The sequence below is a fragment of the Colletotrichum acutatum genome (assembly GCF_030867785.1).
Source record: "Colletotrichum acutatum strain CBS 112980 chromosome Unknown BDZ83scaffold_221, whole genome shotgun sequence".
Lineage (NCBI taxonomy): Eukaryota > Fungi > Ascomycota > Sordariomycetes > Glomerellales > Glomerellaceae > Colletotrichum > Colletotrichum acutatum.
In genome coordinates this window covers 13231-30218 of record NW_026849215.1, presented here as the reverse complement: position 1 = coordinate 30218, position 16988 = coordinate 13231, and the positions used below count along the sequence as shown (strand labels likewise).

The 16988-nt window shown below is 50.8% G+C and overlaps 7 protein-coding genes across 7 annotated transcripts; 1 reads left to right on the top strand and 6 right to left on the bottom strand.

The window, feature by feature from the left end:
- Positions 1-262: 262 nt before the first annotated feature.
- BDZ83DRAFT_724681 (uncharacterized protein) lies at positions 263-2736 on the bottom strand (the record flags this gene model as incomplete). The annotated part of the gene is made up of 6 exons (XM_060512684.1): positions 263-668; positions 689-1395; positions 1477-1769; positions 1831-2225; positions 2332-2441; positions 2689-2736. The coding sequence occupies 6 exons, from the start codon at positions 2734-2736 to the stop codon at positions 263-265; spliced, it is 1959 nt and encodes a 652-aa protein (XP_060357909.1).
- A 1059-nt stretch (positions 2737-3795) lies between these two features.
- BDZ83DRAFT_724680 (uncharacterized protein) lies at positions 3796-5919 on the bottom strand (the record flags this gene model as incomplete). Its single annotated transcript, XM_060512683.1, has 2 exons — positions 3796-3802; positions 5150-5919. 2 exons carry the CDS (start codon positions 5917-5919, stop codon positions 3796-3798), a joined length of 777 nt encoding a protein of 258 aa, XP_060357908.1.
- A 166-nt stretch (positions 5920-6085) lies between these two features.
- BDZ83DRAFT_189928 (uncharacterized protein) lies at positions 6086-7023 on the bottom strand. Its single transcript, XM_060501587.1, has 3 exons — positions 6703-7023; positions 6449-6631; positions 6086-6238 (listed from the first exon to the last, which is right to left on the bottom strand). Exons 1-2 carry the CDS (start codon positions 6927-6929, stop codon positions 6463-6465), a joined length of 396 nt encoding a protein of 131 aa, XP_060357907.1. The 5' UTR covers positions 6930-7023; the 3' UTR covers positions 6086-6238; positions 6449-6462.
- Positions 7024-7454: 431 nt separating this feature from the next.
- On the bottom strand, positions 7455-9479 carry BDZ83DRAFT_724679 (serine/threonine protein kinase; the record flags this gene model as incomplete). The annotated part of the gene is made up of 2 exons (XM_060512682.1): positions 7455-8222; positions 8400-9479. 2 exons carry the CDS (start codon positions 9477-9479, stop codon positions 7455-7457), a joined length of 1848 nt encoding a protein of 615 aa, XP_060357906.1.
- A 368-nt stretch (positions 9480-9847) lies between these two features.
- BDZ83DRAFT_758343 (uncharacterized protein) lies at positions 9848-11266 on the bottom strand (the record flags this gene model as incomplete). Its single annotated transcript, XM_060515022.1, has 1 exon — positions 9848-11266. One exon carries the CDS (start codon positions 11264-11266, stop codon positions 9848-9850), a length of 1419 nt encoding a protein of 472 aa, XP_060357905.1.
- A 1046-nt stretch (positions 11267-12312) lies between these two features.
- Positions 12313-14306, top strand: BDZ83DRAFT_758342 (pantothenate transporter liz1; the record flags this gene model as incomplete). The annotated part of the gene is made up of 9 exons (XM_060515021.1): positions 12313-12527; positions 12601-12653; positions 12706-12923; positions 12980-13300; positions 13365-13489; positions 13549-13849; positions 13902-14001; positions 14056-14176; positions 14240-14306. The coding sequence occupies 9 exons, from the start codon at positions 12313-12315 to the stop codon at positions 14304-14306; spliced, it is 1521 nt and encodes a 506-aa protein (XP_060357904.1).
- A 271-nt stretch (positions 14307-14577) lies between these two features.
- BDZ83DRAFT_724676 (TAM domain methyltransferase) lies at positions 14578-16225 on the bottom strand (the record flags this gene model as incomplete). Its single annotated transcript, XM_060512681.1, has 8 exons — positions 14578-14644; positions 14718-15137; positions 15196-15333; positions 15385-15445; positions 15497-15638; positions 15794-15832; positions 15995-16033; positions 16112-16225. 8 exons carry the CDS (start codon positions 16223-16225, stop codon positions 14578-14580), a joined length of 1020 nt encoding a protein of 339 aa, XP_060357903.1.
- Positions 16226-16988: the final 763 nt, after the last annotated feature.

The following is a 16988-nucleotide window of genomic DNA, read 5'->3' as shown; positions in this document are numbered from 1 at the left end:
GCCTGGCTATCAGTCTGGATAAGCCCCGGTAATCGGTAGTGTCTGGCAGAGTTACGTAACCTGCAACCGAGCCCTAGAAGCTACGAGGTCAGTCTGATTCTGCGAAGGTCCCAGCTGGAAGTGGATCGATCGGCCGAGGCAATATTGGAGGAGGCTCTGGACTCTTGGGAACTGAATGAGTTGTGACTTCGGCATCACGTCATAGCCTGATCGATTCTGGAAGCGGGGCATGCCCGGTTTGAACGGTTTGCTATCATCTTAGCTAATGACCGCCCTTTCCGAGATGGTTCTCCAAGGTGAATGACATCTGTCCCATGTAAGAGCCATTCCAGTCATCGACATGGAGGTCCGGGAACGCATTCGCCTCCAGATTTGACTCGAAGCAGGGCCAGCTATCAGTCGTCGGTTGTTGTAGGGGTAGAGTGATGGTGGTCTCAGCCGGTACGGCGGTGCACGCGACACCCTTCTTCGCCTTGATATAGGCCTCTGCTATGCGGTACAGGGCCCGACATAATTCATATTGCCTCTTGCAGGATTCCACCAAGCCACTTAGGCGCTCGCTGATCTCCAGTGAGGAGCGCATTAGGTTCAGGTCTTGATCGTCTGAGTTTCTGATACAGTGGAGAAAGGTGATAATGTAAGGCGTATATGAGGAATAGAGCTGTGTCCTGCTTGAGAATGAGCTGACGGTCTTTGATCTTTGTGATGAGGAAAGGTAGAGTACCAGACGGCGTAAGTGAATAGAGAGGCATATCCTCCCGAAGCGGACCGGGGGTATGCGGTAGCATGAGCGGTCAAGCCTTTCCTGGCCGCGTCGAAACATTCCTCCGTGATGGCGCTGGCTGCATTCGAGCTGCTTGCCCCACGATGTATGAGTGTTAGGATGGAATAGTAGACGACCTCGAGCGCATCAAACGTGAACTGAAACAGTTCTACTCGGTATGCGTGGGAATAGTCGACGCTGCGCCATGATTCATACCACGTCGATAGGCGCTTTGCAAGATGAACTGCTACGGCCCGCCTCTCCTCCCCCGTAGACCGGGATGCTGCTGGAGAGTAAAGCTTTTCGTAGATCTTGCATTGTATTCTTCCGAATTCGATGAAGGCGGAGAATGAGGTATCCCAGGGCTTCCTCTCCGGCGTTTGAATGATTTCAAATGGCTCGACATCGACATCAATGTCTTGTATAAGTGGCGCTTTCCCTTGTGTGAGGGTCAATCCCCGGTCTGCAAAGTATACGTGCCAGAAGAGTCGTCGTGCCCGCCGCGCTTCTTGGTTCGGTAACGCGGCCAACTTCCCCCTTCGATGATAACCTAATGCTAGGACGTGTCGGGCGGCAGCGGACATGAGGCTCCATTGTAGCGGCAAGTTTCCATCCTGCTGTGCCTTTAGACACTACATGCTCGAGGCTCGAGTCAGTTCACATGTTCGACCGTCTCGAAAACATAACACGGACCAGACTCGAGCTTTACTGACCGCTATGGATAATATGAGGGTATGCTCAAATGTAGGTACCGCCATCACTTCGTAAGTCTCGACTCCAGCCTTGAAGTTGGAGTTGCACATGGTGTACAACCGGTTGGCTTCTTCTGGGCTGAATTCGGGATTTGACTCGAAATCAATGTCTCTGAGGAGCACCGATAAAAAGCCATTCAGCAAGGTGACTTCTCCAATCGTCACTGGCTCTACAGAGAAGTACACCCTTCGACAGAGTTCTTCGACTTGACTGCGATTTTCGACTGCGTAGAATAGGAACAAGATGGAGTGATCTGCTTTTGGAGATGGCTTAGCTTCGCGGCTGAGACTGAAAGCCAGCTTGGGGTGACTTACGGCTCACAGTCCGGAGAAGACGAATCACGAACTCGGATGGTGGAAGCTGCAACTCTGCCCCTTTTGTTGAATGAGGCTGACGAATCTTCCGGTTCGATCGCGATTCTACGGGGGTCTCTTGTCGTTGGCATATCCCTCGCAACGTTGCAAGCTCGTCAATCACGCCCGGGGTCTGCGCCTCTTCAAGTCGGAGTTCCTCTATCTGGCTTGCAAGTAGAGTCTGTTGCCTGAATGAAGATTCGCCCTCGTACGAAACGTGGTGGTCTTCCCACAGACAGTGGTGTGAGACTGCATCATCCTCAATGGTCGGGATCGTGTTTGGCGTAGAAATTGACGTCGCCCTGTTGCCGTGCTGGTCATTTTGATTCCTGAGAGATTCTTCGACGGCTTTCAATCTCTCATGCAGTTGGTGAATTGTCGGCGCACCAGGACTATGGCTGCGGCTGAAATGTCAGCTCAAACCCAAAATCACTCGGTGACGGCGCCATTTGTCACCCGTACCTTTCGACCCTCTCAACCGTTGGCCGCTGTGCAGTGTGTCGCCCTGCCGGTCGGCATGGAATTTTCGATGTGACGCAATTGGAACAAGGAACCTCTCGATTGCAGCGTGTCTAGAATTCTGCTCGTCAGTCCGGCGATTGTGATCATTCGAATGCTAAGCGAAAGGGACCGCGGAGGCGATGGCGCGGAACGCGTGCCGCGGACCAGCCCGGAAGATCTCGGCCGGCCATTGACGACAGGGGACTCGGACATAGAATCATAAATACCTTACGGATCCGACAGTTGTGGCACTAGAGTGGGATACCGGTAGTTAGCATAGTCGACCGCCAGGCGCGGATTCCGAAAGGGAAGACATACAGCTCTAGGAATGACGCTTGTTTTGGGTGTATGCGGCTCCGGGTCCATGATGTAGTAGAAAACCCACGTCGTCGGATTATAAGTAATAATGATGCCCTCTCAACGACTGCCCTTGGACTACTAGGACGGGCTGAGATTCCGTACGGCTACAGCTTCCCTTTTGCTTATGGGTTCTTCGAGCCTTTTTGTTTATGTGAGCCGCGGAATCCGTGGGACTCGCGGGGACGCACGGGCTTGGGTGAAGGGAACCAAGGCAGGGGTAGCTGTTTAGACTCTAATAGGTTAAGCCCGGCCAGTGCAGTTTTGTATGTAAAGAGCGGACTTTCCGCATACCTTAGCAGGACAGCACAAGCTTTTCAGGAGCGATGTTATGCTTACAGGTCGAAAGCGAGACCGAAAAGCAGTGATGATTTGTCAGTTTGCCAGCTACATCTGGTAGAAACTCGGCGGATGATATCCCAACTCGACCACTAACGCTAAGAAAACAGACCAGGGTATGTAGAGTTTCCGTACCGTTGGATCTACGGATACACGTATGTACATTATAATTTTCAGTCCCCTGTTTCAATTTTCGCAAGGCCCATCATTCGAGATATCAAAGTCGTGTGAAATCCGCAATGTCGACTGAACAATGAACGTCAGTAAGACGGAGTTAATATGCGGCCGAAATGTTTCTAAATCGCCGATGATACATTGTAAATCCCGTGAAAAGGCATATCTCCCTTTCCGGAACGCTTACCTGATGTGGACTACGTCGAATTACCTAAGGTAAGTACTTCGTACGCTCTATCAATAGGGTGTGGGTTAGGCGGAGTGCATCGAAATTCTATCTAACCTGTCATCATACGGGCTTTACTGGGAGTTATGTCCGGTCTAGCTGCAATAATCCCTGCAGGTACACCACAAGCAGACTTCGATTACCAGAGCAAGCCGAGCTTCGAAAAGCACTTCATGCCCCGACAGTTGTACGTCTGCAAGTTGTACTAGATTTTATCGAGCGAAAAACAATCCCTTATTTCCCCCCTTATTTGAGGATTTTCCATCGAAAAACTACGAAGACACGACCGCGCGACCAGAGTTGCACCCCTCTCGGTACCACGAGCAAGTCTACGGGCTGACTCCAAGACAGTTCCGTGGGTTCATACAGTAGTTCGGAAACCGGATCCCGGGGCACTTGTTCGGCAATGGTCGCGCAGTCTCTACCCCTACTCTCTCAAAAATTGATGAACACGAAAAGCTTCTTTGAGTAAGGATACGCACTCAGGCAATTCGTCGGATTCGCCATGTGTGTTGAGTTTACACAATACTGGACACTCGATGTGGTTACCGTGATCATCAAGGTACTTACCGGCTCTTACCAGCGGCGGCCTCTACAACGGCGAACACGGGTACGAATGCATGTACATGTAGTATACCCACAACGGTCTTCAGTCATACTATGTATTCGACTCTGAAACCTTGAAGTTGAGGATGATCATATCAATTTGTTATGCTTCATAAGCCTATGGAGTACAAGTTTAGAGCCATGTTTGGAGGCAAACTGTAAATAGCTTAGCCGCCTCAAGAATGATCACGAATCGAAATGAATGGATTCGGCGTCTCGATGCTAGATCAAAAGCAACTTCAGATTCGTGTATCTCAATGACGTTGCAAGCAATAATCATGGTACTGTGTACCTAACCTGAGCCACTGGTAAGTCTGCCTTCGTAAGAGCGATAGGTACTAAATCGAGGGTAAGGGAAGCTCATGCCACGTGCCGGCACATTGCAAAGCACTCCCTTCAAATTTCGTGTAAGCCATGCTCGGGCTAATTATGTCTAGACGACCTGAACCTCGGTTACACTGGAATAGCCCATGTCGCGCGTGTAGTGGGCAAATAGGAAAGCATGCATCGGAATTATGTACTTATCAGCGGATAAGATCTCTCCCGCCTGATCAATCTATAAAGCTTGTGTCTGTAGGCAACTGACTAGCTGTAAATGCAGCTGTCACCTATTTAAGTTCACGGTCCGGGGACCCAAAAAACTGTCGCTAGGATCGCATGTGCGTACAACCACGGGGAGATTGTTACTGGTTCTGTCCTAGGCCGACGCACCAACGTGGGACAAGGCGGCGCGCTACTATACTTCTCAGGGATTGTATGGTCATTTCTGTGCCCGTGGATCGTCGGTCTCGCGATATGGGATTTGTCATGATCGTGGGTGGAATACATTTCCTGTTTGGGATCTCTCGCCGAGAAAATGAGCGTAGTGTGCAAGGTCATTGGTTTGATGAGTAATGTTTAGAAATATCTAAATACCTGTGGATAGCACACCGTATATCCTGCAGTACGAATGAGCCGTACATGGCCCATAATCGCCGAGTTCATGACTAGAGAAAGCTAAACACGATGGCCAAGCCAGCATAGACAAGGCCAGAGGCCTTGGCAGTAACCGAGACGGCATCATTAGGTGTCTGAGACGGCGAGCTGCTACTTTGAGCTGCAGTCGGGGTAGAAGTTGACGACCCTGTCGGGGACGTTGAGGCTGTCGCCGACGCACCGGATCTCGTTGCCGTTGCCGAAGCGCTTCCCGAGGGTCCCGCACTGGAGCCCGAGCCATCCCCGTTATCGTTGATGATTGAATCCCAGGACGGGAATGTCGTGCCGGGACATGCGGCGACGCACTCGTACGTGTTCTTGTAAACGCTGGGATCCTGGCTTGTCGTGTTCCTCTCGTCAAAGTACTTGTCGTTACAGTTGCGTGCGCACGCGTACGCCGTGCACGGGATGCGATCCATGTCGCCCAGCGTGGAGCCCCCCAGCTCTGTCTTGCCCCATTCTCCCGTGCCGCCCGAGAAGGAAAAGTCGTTGCTGTATTCGAAGCCCGAGGGCCCGTCCTTGGTCGGATCCGAGTTCCACTCCATCGCCGTGATCTTGAATTCGGAGCCTTCAGGGATCGCGTCGGCGGGGATCTTCACCTTCACGGAGGTGACATCGATCTTTGTCCCGTTGGCCAGGACGCACACGGGGCCGGTGCCCCATCCTGGTGGAGTGGTTGAGAGGTAGAGGTTGTAGTTGGTGAAACCGGCGTCGAAAGACTTGCTTCCGGATGCGATATCGTTTTTGATGGTGACCTCGACGTCGGTGTCGGCCTTGACCGTGGTTGGGATGCTAATGCGGTCGAACGCCAAGGCACGCGACGCGCCTACTAGCAAAACGCCCAAAGGGCAGAGGAATTTTGACGAGATCATGTTTGAGGCGTCGAGAGACTGATCGTGAAATTGTAGCGAGCGACTGATGAAGAAACACCGATTGAACAGGAGATGAGTATTACAAGGAAACTTATGATCTGTGAAGACGAGAAGACAGTGCAGTTTTCAGAATGGAACGACACGTATCAGAACACAGCGTTGTTGGCGATGCCTGAGAATTTTTCGAAGGATTCATGTTTGCCCCTGATCCTTAGCACCAGCAAACGGGAGCCAATGCGGCCGAGATTGGCTCAGTAGACTAGTACTGATCGATGTTAGCGAGCGGCACAGGCTCGTCATTTTAAGCTTGAACAGGCGGCTAAGACGGCAAATTAGATGCTGCTGCCTGGGACAATAGCCAGCTGAGAAATGCGACGATGATTGTGGTGTGTGAGAACTTGGAAAGCAAGCAGAAAAAGCAAACAGAGTAATCATTCGACCAGGAAAATAAGCTTTGCCATGGCGCTTACATCACGCCTGAAAGCTTACCTCTCAAGTCTCTCGGGCGTGACGGGAAGTTTAGGCCTACCTTAGGTCCACAACTCATGAATTATTGCGGACTAGTTCTCTCAGTCGCTTCTCATCCAGTATCTCGTCTTCTACGAGTCTACCCGTTTCCTTCACTTCGCCATCTGAAAGCTCATACCGAACAATTGTCGGCACATTGTTGACGTTCCACTTGGTGCGAAACACATTTGTAGGGACTCTCCACCTGGTTTGCCACTAATATTTAGCGGATGCTCGCCCCAACAAATTGCAAAGGTCAATCTTTCAGCTACTCACTCAGGCCGCTGCCCTACTTCGACGAAGGCCATTTCGGGTGCGCTTGAAGGCAAGAAGGCGGCTATGATGTGAGGGAGTGCGGCTCGGACATCTGGGCACCATGACTCTCCCGTATCAGGATGGTCCGACGTGGTGAATGTGATGAAAAAAGGGGCTGTGGGATTTGTCGTATACCGCCCTAGGGCGCTCGCATCCTCCGGAAGCTTGAGCTCGGGAATAATCGGCATATTTGCGGAAGATGACCTACACGTTCGATCTAGCTTATTAAGCCGCTAGGTATGTTTTCAAATCCTTGAAATAATAGCCAGCCTTGGAGAAATAAGGTAAAGAAGATCATGTAGACAGACTGACGGAGTTCAAGCGGACATATAAGTTAAGCTGCACCTACACGAACCAGACTCCCGGGCCCAGGCGACATGACGCGATGCTTATCCACTATTGTGTTTCCGGCCAGATCCCCCGATTGCCCCCGACACCGGCCGAATCTGAGCTGCATCCATCGCGCCGGGACTTTCGAAGTTGGACCCGCCGGATGCCGGCATGATGTAATCGCGTTCTGCCAGTCTTTGAGACAATGGAATGAAGCCAGGGATAACCATTTAGAGCATGAGTCTCACTGTTGAGAGTATTCCCAGTATCGATCTTGAAGGTTTCATAGTGCAGAGTCGCCTGCTTTCTTTCAAACCTATTAGTCTAGCGACGCAACAACGATGCGGAACCCGTTCCCTCTCCAGAATCCGGTTGGTTCGAGGCTACCCCCGATACGTACAATTTGCCTTCAACTTTGGGCTTGAGAAGCACCCGCCTCTCAATACTCTTCGGATATGATCTGGGGCATCTAGAAACTCTCGCTCATCATCCTGCCAAGGATACTGGAAAGCTGGCGTTGCCATGTCCTCGCTCCAGAGAGTCGAGCACCACTCCCATACATGCCCCGCCATATCGTAGCAGCCGTACGGCGAGCGCCCCTTTGGGAAGAGACCAACAGCACAGGTCGTATTGAAGCCAGTCTCGTCGCCATTGGCAGCATCTTCCTGCCAATTTGTACCCCAAGGGAAAACTAGCCCTTCAGTGCCCGTCTCATCCTGGTCACCCCTGGCCGCGCGCTCCCACTCTGGCTCTGACGGAAGTCTCACGTACTCACTCGAGCCGATCCTTTCCTCTTCTCTCCACCTTTCTGTAAGCCATCGACAGTAAGCCCTCGCGTCGTGCCATGTAAGATCGGTCGCTGGTGCATTTGATCTCTCCGGGTCCTCGCCTTCAAGACTAGTCCAGTCGCGACCAGTATCCCTCATGAAGGCACCATAGTCTCTGTTGACGACAGGATAGAGTCCGATTCGAAACCTCTTAAGTGGGATTTCATACAAAGGCTGCGAATTGGGATGGCTTTCGGAGCCCATCATGAAGCTTTCGGCGGGAACTTGTACGAGACCAGTAAGATCTCGTGGGTCGCCATATCGTGACAGGAGGCGACCGGCTTTCTCGCGCTCGCCAGCCGACAAATCTCCGTTCTCGACGATCTGCAGAATCAGGTCTTTGACCTTGCTCTCGACTTCCACGGATAACGGGATGAGACCAGCCACAAGTAAGGCAGCGCGCTTACATGTAGCGTCAGCTAGTATGCCTTCGAGGAGCCCGTCAATGAGGGCAGCAGACTTGTGTGAGGAGCTGAGACGCAACAGACAGCTCCTCAAGACATGGTTTGAAGCTTGAGGTTGATCACGGAAGAGTTCGACAGCAATTCGCGGTGCCAGACCAGCTAGGTGCCGTGCAGCTAGCAGCCGTCGCACAGCCAGGCTTTGTGAGGCAGGGTTAGGCTGACGCGTGGTCAATGATCTTTCGGTTGGGCTGTCAGTCAGTGATCCGTGTGTTATCAGCTTATGTGCCCTTTCTGCTAGGATTGCTGCAGTATCTGGCTGCGAGTAGGTGGACGAAAGCCACGCATCTAGCAACTCCTCGGCACAGTTCCCAGAGTGGTTGGCTTGGATCGCAAGAGCGAATAATGCTGGGTTCGACGCAGCTTCACCCATGCCAGTAGTTATGAGAGCCGACGATTCCAGTTTCAGGTGCAAACGCGCTGTCTCCCGTCTTTGACACTCTAGCAAGGGAAGCAGATCGTGACGGACGACTTCGGCTGGGAAACTCCAGTGGTCAAGCACGTCTGCATCGCCAAGCAAAAGCAGCTTGGTGAAGGCTCGCTCCCGCAGGAGGGGGAATATCCTTGCCAGCAAAGTGATCGACTCAGCCCCTGCGTTCTGGAGATCATCGAGGATGATAAGAAGATGCTCGTGTCGAGGGTCAGATGCGCTGAGAAGTTTCGGAATCGTGACTTCGGCCAATCGTTCCAGAGCCTCGATGCCAGTCAGTGGAAAATAGCAAGGAGACAGTCTGGCAGTGCCCCAGTACTCTTCCTTGATATCACCAAGGTCGTTTCGAGACAGTGGTCGCGCTTTATTGAACCCAGAAGAAGCTAGGCCGTAGCAGAGATGCTTGGCAAATGTAGTTTTCCCGCTTCCACTGGGTCCCGTCAAGAGCAAGATGGAGTTGTCGCGGACTAGCTCCAGAACGGAGAAATGAATCGGATTTTCCGGTTTCTCCCCGGCATTGCCCTTTCGCAGGCCTTGGGCGGTTTTGTCTTCGAAAGTGTATCGCGCAAGTAGTGGAATGTAACCGTTCGATAAATCGAGAGTCGTACCATTTGGTAGAGCTAGGAGTGGCTCAGCGCCAAACCTCTTAGCCGCCGCTTGCAAGTTGTCGATATGTACCGAGGAGCTCATTGCAAACTTCACAGACTAGAGGCATCGATCAAGAAAGTGTCAGACTGAAGGGTGAAGCGCAGTCGGCGACATCGCCTGGCTTATGTACCGAGGGGTTATATGAGTGGATCCGGGTCTTCGGTCCCATTGCGGAGGTTCCGCAGAAGGAACTCGCGGCTGGATAGCTCCAGGAAGAGTGCATCAAAGAGTTTAGGCTCCTGACTCCAATGGCTTTAAACTCGTATTTGACGTGAAGAGGATCCAGTGAAAGAGCTCGCTCTTGCCCGCGACTACATGTATAGGTACTCAAAGATCACCACAGAGGGTTCAAGACTTTTAAAACTTCCCATAACTCCTGCTTGATCCTCTTCTACTCCTCAGATTGCTGCTCATGAGTCGAGCGTGAGCACCCCCGAGTGCCCAATCTGAAGTCCAACATCATGCTGTGTTGCCCAAATAACATCAGGATGACCTATGTACAACCACGGAGGATTCTGCTGCACTCTTTCAAGAGTCTTCGCATACGCTTCAGCTCTATCATCGTAGCTGATCTTGTTTCGTGCCTCATGAAACAATTCTTGCACATTATCATCGCGATAACCAAGCCACCACGTTGCATGTGACGAACTGGAGATCTTGTCATCCAAAACACGAAACGTGCTGTTTGGTGTCGAGTCAAACAAGGCGAGACTTCCAATCTCCTTTTTGAGTCCTATTTGGCGGGCGTATTCCGGTCGATTGGTCTCAACCTTGATTTGGACCTTGAAGCCAACAGCTTCCAAGGATGATGCAACAAATTTCGAAATCTTTTGGGCATGCTCTGGCATGTAAACTGGTGTTCTCAAGATAAGATCCTTGCTTTTGTCAAAATTTTTGAGCAGATCTCTGGCCCTTTCGGGGTCGTACGGAATCGGTTGCAGTTGTGACTCTGGAAACCCGAGATGATAGGGGCTGACGATGGTAGCGGATGACTTTGCGAACCCATGGTATACTTCCTTCACCAATGCGTCATTATCCAACGCGAAATTCACAGCTAGACGTGCTTCTGGTGAAGTAAAGATGCCCTCCGTACAGTTGAGATAGTAAATAGCCGATAAAGTGCTCGTTACTCGGCCCCATCGAAGAGCAGAGTCGAAATCCAGAAGATTGAGATCATCGACCCGCTCAAGATTGAGAGCAGCATCGACCTCGCCTGCACGTAGAAGCCGGAGTCTTTCGGTAGCATTCGGCTCCATCGTCGCTATGATGGTATGAGGTGAAGCATGTCGCGTTGGGTTTAGCCGCTGTAAAACAGTTCTACCGGTGCCATCTTTCCGCTCGAATTCGGTGACTCGGAACGGGCCCGTTCCAAGCACCGGCTTGCCATTCGTGTCGATACGGGAAGGCCAAAACTCGCAGAAGACACCCTCGATATCCGCAAAAGGTTCCGCGTTCGTTACTTTCAAAGTTCGATCATCCTCAGCAGAGAACTTGGTTTGCGCGAAATAGCGGCTATAACTCCAGCGCATGCCGAAGTAATCTCTCGAGTCTAGGAGACCATTGATGTAGGTGACAATATCCTTAGCCTTGCAAGGCTGGTTATCATGAAAGTAGGCGTTGTCTCGGATGTGAAAGTGCCAGACTCGGGCATCGGGGGAATGTTCCCATCGGTCAAAAAGCCCGGGCTTAACACGGCCATGGGGCTGCCATCGGAGGAGGGGTTCGAAGACCAGACTTTTTAGTGCTGTCACACTATTGTCGTCTGTAACTTGAGTCGGAAGTCGGAAATCGACATTCTCTAAAGACAGTCGAAGAATATCTGGCGTCATGCTGCATGAAGTCTGAAGAGCGTTCTCTTACTTAAAGGTCTTGATAAATGGTTGATAGGGGGCCGGATAGAATAACTTCTCCTCGAACTGACGATATCAGCATTCCTGGACATGGACTAAGTATCGGGGTAAACGGAACATTCAAGCTACCCTGCGATCGCGGAGAAAGGAGGATATACCTGGCTGGGGGAGTTGTGGATACAAGCACAGTCCGGTTGAATCAATTCACTCCGGCTTGCAGCGATCCTTTGCCTCCAATGGACAACGAATAACAGTCGTCTTATCATCACATGTACCTTCTACAAGATATCGGCTCCGAATGTTTCGAACGATCTGCTTGTGCCCTTATGCAGAGACATTGTATATTTTGGCCTAAACGCGATGAAATAAACACTATCAGATGCGATGTTGTCCTTGGAAAATCTCACTGAATTGAGATGGCCAGTTTATGAAGTGAAACTATTCTGACTGAATGTATCCAGATTAATTCAAGTTGGACATTCAATGGCCATGTCTAGGTAGGTAGGACAAGTAAAGTTGCCGGGCAAAATGTCATTATCGGCAAAGATGCCGGAAATCAAGCAAGGCGACAGAGCGGAGTGAGATAACGACATGGTGGGGCAGCCAGTCACGACATTGAATTCCCTTTGCTGCAACGTCCGACAACGGCACAACTCTCCTAAGGTACAGTCATTCATTTCGATTAGCCTTGATATGGAAGAATATCTGTCTGCGCGTACATGCAGGTTGTTTTGAAGTCGAGTTTGGACCAAAACTGGGTCTAAAGGAGTCAAGGAGGTGACCTCGCCCACATGGATTGAGATGGCATCATCCACCAGTAGCAAATCAGGCTTAGGAGACTATCTAGCCCATGTCAGTAGTAACCATGAATGAATTCAATGAGGTTAGATGCTTCGGAAAAAATCGTTCCTCTTGGGGAAGCCGAAGTATATATCGACGTGAGACCGACCGAACAGCTGCGCCAAACCAGACTGCTGGGGCGAGCGTGCAGACACGTTTTTTCTGGGCACCAATCACTGAACGACATGTCGAATATCAAATCCGTTGCCCCTGTGGCAGTGTCAGACGCCATTTCGGATCTGGACAAGAACGTCAAAGACACGACCCCAGTAAACGCCGCAGAGGCCATCCCCGAGCAATCCCCTTCCCGGTGGCGGAAGATTGTCGGTCTCGTATGGGACTCTGTTGATGGAGACCCAGAGTATCGGAAATACGTTCAAAGGCTCGATACTTTCTTCTTGTGAGTCTAGTCTCTTGCCGTATGTCATATGGCCTTACTTCCCCAGGACTAATAAGTTCCTTCCGCTCTCTAGCCCTACGGTTTGTTTCGGGTACTTCATAAAATACCTTGATCAGACAAACTACAGTAAGTCAATCTTCAGGTTGTGCAACTGAATAACACTGACACTACCTGTCAGGCAATGCCTTCATCAGCGGCATGCAGACTGACCTGGGCCTCTACGGAAATGAGCGCAACTGGCTGAACACCTGGTTCAGTTTGGGTATCATGGTCGGCAGTGTTCCAGCTCAGATGTCCCAACTCAGTTTCATCCGACCCTCTGTTCTCATTCCATCCTGCGAGGTCATCTGGTCGTTGCTTGTTATCGGCATGGGGTTTGCCAAAAATATCGAGACGGTAAGTGCAGGCCATTGGAAGACATCATGGCCGTTTCTACTAATCTATGGTACAAGATGTACGCGTTGCGCTTCTTCATCGGTCTGTTCGAGGCTTGCGCTTTCCCAGGATACATCGCCATGCTGGGTGGCTGGTACGGCCCAAAAGAGCTCACAAAGCGCCTAGCCATACTTCTGCAAGTCGAATCAATCGCCAGTATGTTCAGCGGTTACTTGCAAGCAGGGCTATACACCAGCATGGACGGTCGTCATGGTATTGCAGGTTGGAGATGGCTGTTCATCATGGACGCGATTATCTCACTTCCGATTGCTTTCTGGGGCTTCTTCGGATTGCCTGACCTGCCTCATAACACGAAAGCGTTTTACTGGTCAGCCGAGGTACGTAATTCCTGCATTCTCCAGTCTAACGTGAATGCATGTATGAATGACTCACCTTTCGCAGCATGTCAAATATGGTATCAATAGGATCGAGAAGTTTGGACAGAAGGCTCAACAAAAGTTGACATGGAAGGAAGCCAAGCGCATTTATCTCGGTTGGGAGATCTGGGTATTTGTTGTGCCATACACGTGAGTTCCGCTCTCGAAGAGGCACATCCATCCCGACCTTAACTCACATAACTTGGCAGTATGGTCGCGGCGTGTCACACTGCCACCAGCTATTTCAACCTCTGGCTGAAGTCTGCTGGCTACAGTGTTGTAGACGCAAACATCTATCCAACCGGCGGCAGTGCTTTGAACATCGTTGCCACAGTCATCTGGGGTATAATCGCAGACCGAACCGGACAGAACTATACGATGATTGTCATTGTTCAGGCTCTGATGATATTGTCCAATGTCTTGCTTTCCGTGTGGTATATCCCCAAGGGGGCGTTGATGTTTGCGTACTACCTTTCGTATGCTGGATCTGCAGCAACTCCAGTCCTCATCGTGAGTACCTCACTGAAACCATCTGCAGGACAGTTTCTGACATGAAGTATAGAGCTGGGCCAATAGGCTCAACGCGGGTGATCCTAGTCTTAGACAGCTCCTCGTGGCCACTGCCAACGTCGTCTCCTACGCTTGGGTTCTTTGGGTACCATGTGGGTTGAACCTGGAACATACCGCTCAAGTATTTTACGCTAATAAAATAACAGTGGTCCTATTTCCCACCTATGATGCGCCAAAGTATAAGTACGGTTATCAAATCCTCATACTTTTCGGAGGTCTTGCAATCATCAGCGTTACACTCATGTGGTACATGTACAGGCGAAGAGAGTAAGTTCGTCTCGATCCCATGACGGTCTCTTAAAATGCGTGAATGCTAAAGAAAGTCAACAGCCAGAAGCGCGCTCAGGAAGAAAACCAAGGCACTGAAGCTGGCTTAGAGAGACCAGATGAACTGTAGGCTGATCACTCTTGGTGGGATCGCATAGCTTTCGCGTGATCACTTTGGAGTCCAAACTTCAGTCTGCAAAGGGTCCGTTAGAAGAGAACTGCCCGAAACATAGCGCGAAGTGATTTCTATCAACATAGGATAGCCTTGAAGCATAAGCCCATAATGATAAGCATACAGAAACCGCAATAATCGTCCATGCATATTGACGGACTCTCCGGGGATGCTTTTGGATAACCCCCTGACAACTGATGGCATTCATACTTTGGGGACGTCAGAATACTCAAGCTGTCGAGGGCTCCGCAGGCACCTGAGCTGGAGTGCCTGGCTTGCGACCGGACACGACATATCTAACAGATCAAAGTCAGTAACAGCGCTCAGAGCAAGCTTCCACAGGCATTCTGTCTGGACGAGACAACTTACACAGGCCACCAAACATGGATCCTTGGATCACGCATCTCTTTCCTCGCTTGTGAACACAAAACAATGACTTCCTCCTTCGACCAGCCCTTGATGTTAGTTAAGATGCCAAGAGCCGCTGTCTCGAGGAAGTAATCAAGATTCGCCAGCCCCCATCCGCCAATATCCTTCATCGTTTTGTCTCGTGGCCAAGTGTTGGTTGGCCATTTGTAAATGGTCTCTCGAACATCTTCGAAGCCACGATCGATGAGGAGCTGCTTCCACTTGAGGGGAAGCTTCAGTGTCCGATTGATCTTCTCCATGGCGTCAACCACCTCATCAGCCCACTGTGCCAAGTAGCTGTTCTCGGGCAGAGTATTGTCGTCAGTCCGAGCCTCCATGCAGACATCTTGGGCTTCGAACCAGCCGCCGGGTTCAAGTTGGCTATGTGATCAAGCGTTAGAATATTGCACATGCGTAGAGGGATTTAGAGATGATTCACTTGTAAATGCTGTCAACCAGCTTGGCTGGGTCCAGAATACTGCCGCTCAGAGTTCTAGAGAAGATGAAGTCGAATTGTTTTGACCATGTCCACGGTTTCTCCAGATCGTCAATCTCGAAAGAGCAATTGGGAGGCATGCTTGAAGATGGTCAGTAGGTATAAGCTTCAAAATTTTGTGGTGTCGCTTACAAGTCAGGCTGCACTGGACTGATATCTACCCCAATCACTTCAGATTCGGGATGCTCCTCCGCTAGTCGTCCGTCAGTTGGCTAATGGTATCTAACATGTGCACATGACTGACCGTATTCCAGGGCCCAGATTCCTGTCCCTGTTCCGAGATCCAGGACTCTGTTAGCCCCGTAAGACTTTGGGCATGTGCAAAGACGCCCTCTAAACGTTCTCATGAAGAGCTCGTGCTGTAGATCCAACCGCTCTTGTTCGACCTATAAACCGTCAGCTACCTGCATCAAATTCACTCAAACTGCTCATCTATGATACATCATGGCGATCTTAACTTACGTTATCGTGAGGAAAGTAATATTCTGTTCATGTATCAGACCAGTCTCTTGGCTATTGGGTATACGGTTCGAAAACTTACTGCCTCGGGAATGAGAGTGGTAAAGACGCCCGTTCTCATCTTCAAAATTGAGAATGGATGAGCGAATGGAGGTGAGGGAATCGCGGATTGACTGAAACGGGACACGGTAAGCATAGGTACCTTAGGTGATAAGTTGTACACTGAGATAGGTTTCTGTCGCGAGTTCTAGATGGCTGCGATAGTATGTATTGGACAACGTACAACATTGATGGCGGAGTCTGTTTCTCCATCGTCAGCATCCTAATCACCGCATCGAAAATTAGCGAAGAGTTGCCCGTTCTGCCCGGTTCAGGGCTCGCTGTGTATCCCAAAGCGTACAATGATACCCGTCGCCGGGTTCGCGCCATGCTCAGGATCATCCTCGGGATGAGTTGGAGAAGCTACGGTTTCGGCCGCCGGAGGTGAGCGCGTCTCATCTCCCGAAGTCGCCATTACGAATCCTTCCAGGGTATCAGTCGACGTCGGTGAGGGGGTTGATGTGAAAAATCGTGGGGTTACAGATTAGATCGTCTGAGGTCTAGGTATTTAATGCACTTAAGCTCAACCCCAACTTCCAAGGGCCAAGGACCACACGGAACCCCCCCTCAGGACCATACCGGGGACACCGGGCGGTGCAGCAGTGTGCATGGATCAGAGGTTGGCAGCTTGAAGACTTCGACGGACCTATCCTAAAGGAATCTCGGGCTGTGGAGAATCTTCAGCGGTTTATCCAACCAGACTTGGAGTTGAGGTGTTGGAGACGACTCAACTCCACCAGCTAGCGATAACTGCCAAGGGACTTGACACGTGCCATCCCTCATGGGGTTCACGAGCAGTGGGCGTATCTCCAAGCGATGGACCTCTGAGAGACGCGATAGCAGACCAGGTCCCCAGACATGTCGGTGTAGAGCGTCCCGTGAACCGGGTACTGTCATGCCACTTGAGCTCTGCTTCCCTGGAAAATTGCGTGCAGGATTTCTTGCAAGTCATTAGCGGTGATCGTCGCTGAGAGATATCATGACGTATGAATTGACGCCAGGATCAGCAACGTTACAGCCTCAACGTTTCCTCCCCTTGCCTGCAGGTAATCCAGGTGGCGTGTTAATTCCGTATCGCTGAAGTATCGCCCGTGTCAAAAGGAACGGAATTCTCCATTCACCTGCAATTTGATTCCCAACTCTAAACTTTTGTGATAGAGTACACGCTTTAGGGAGGG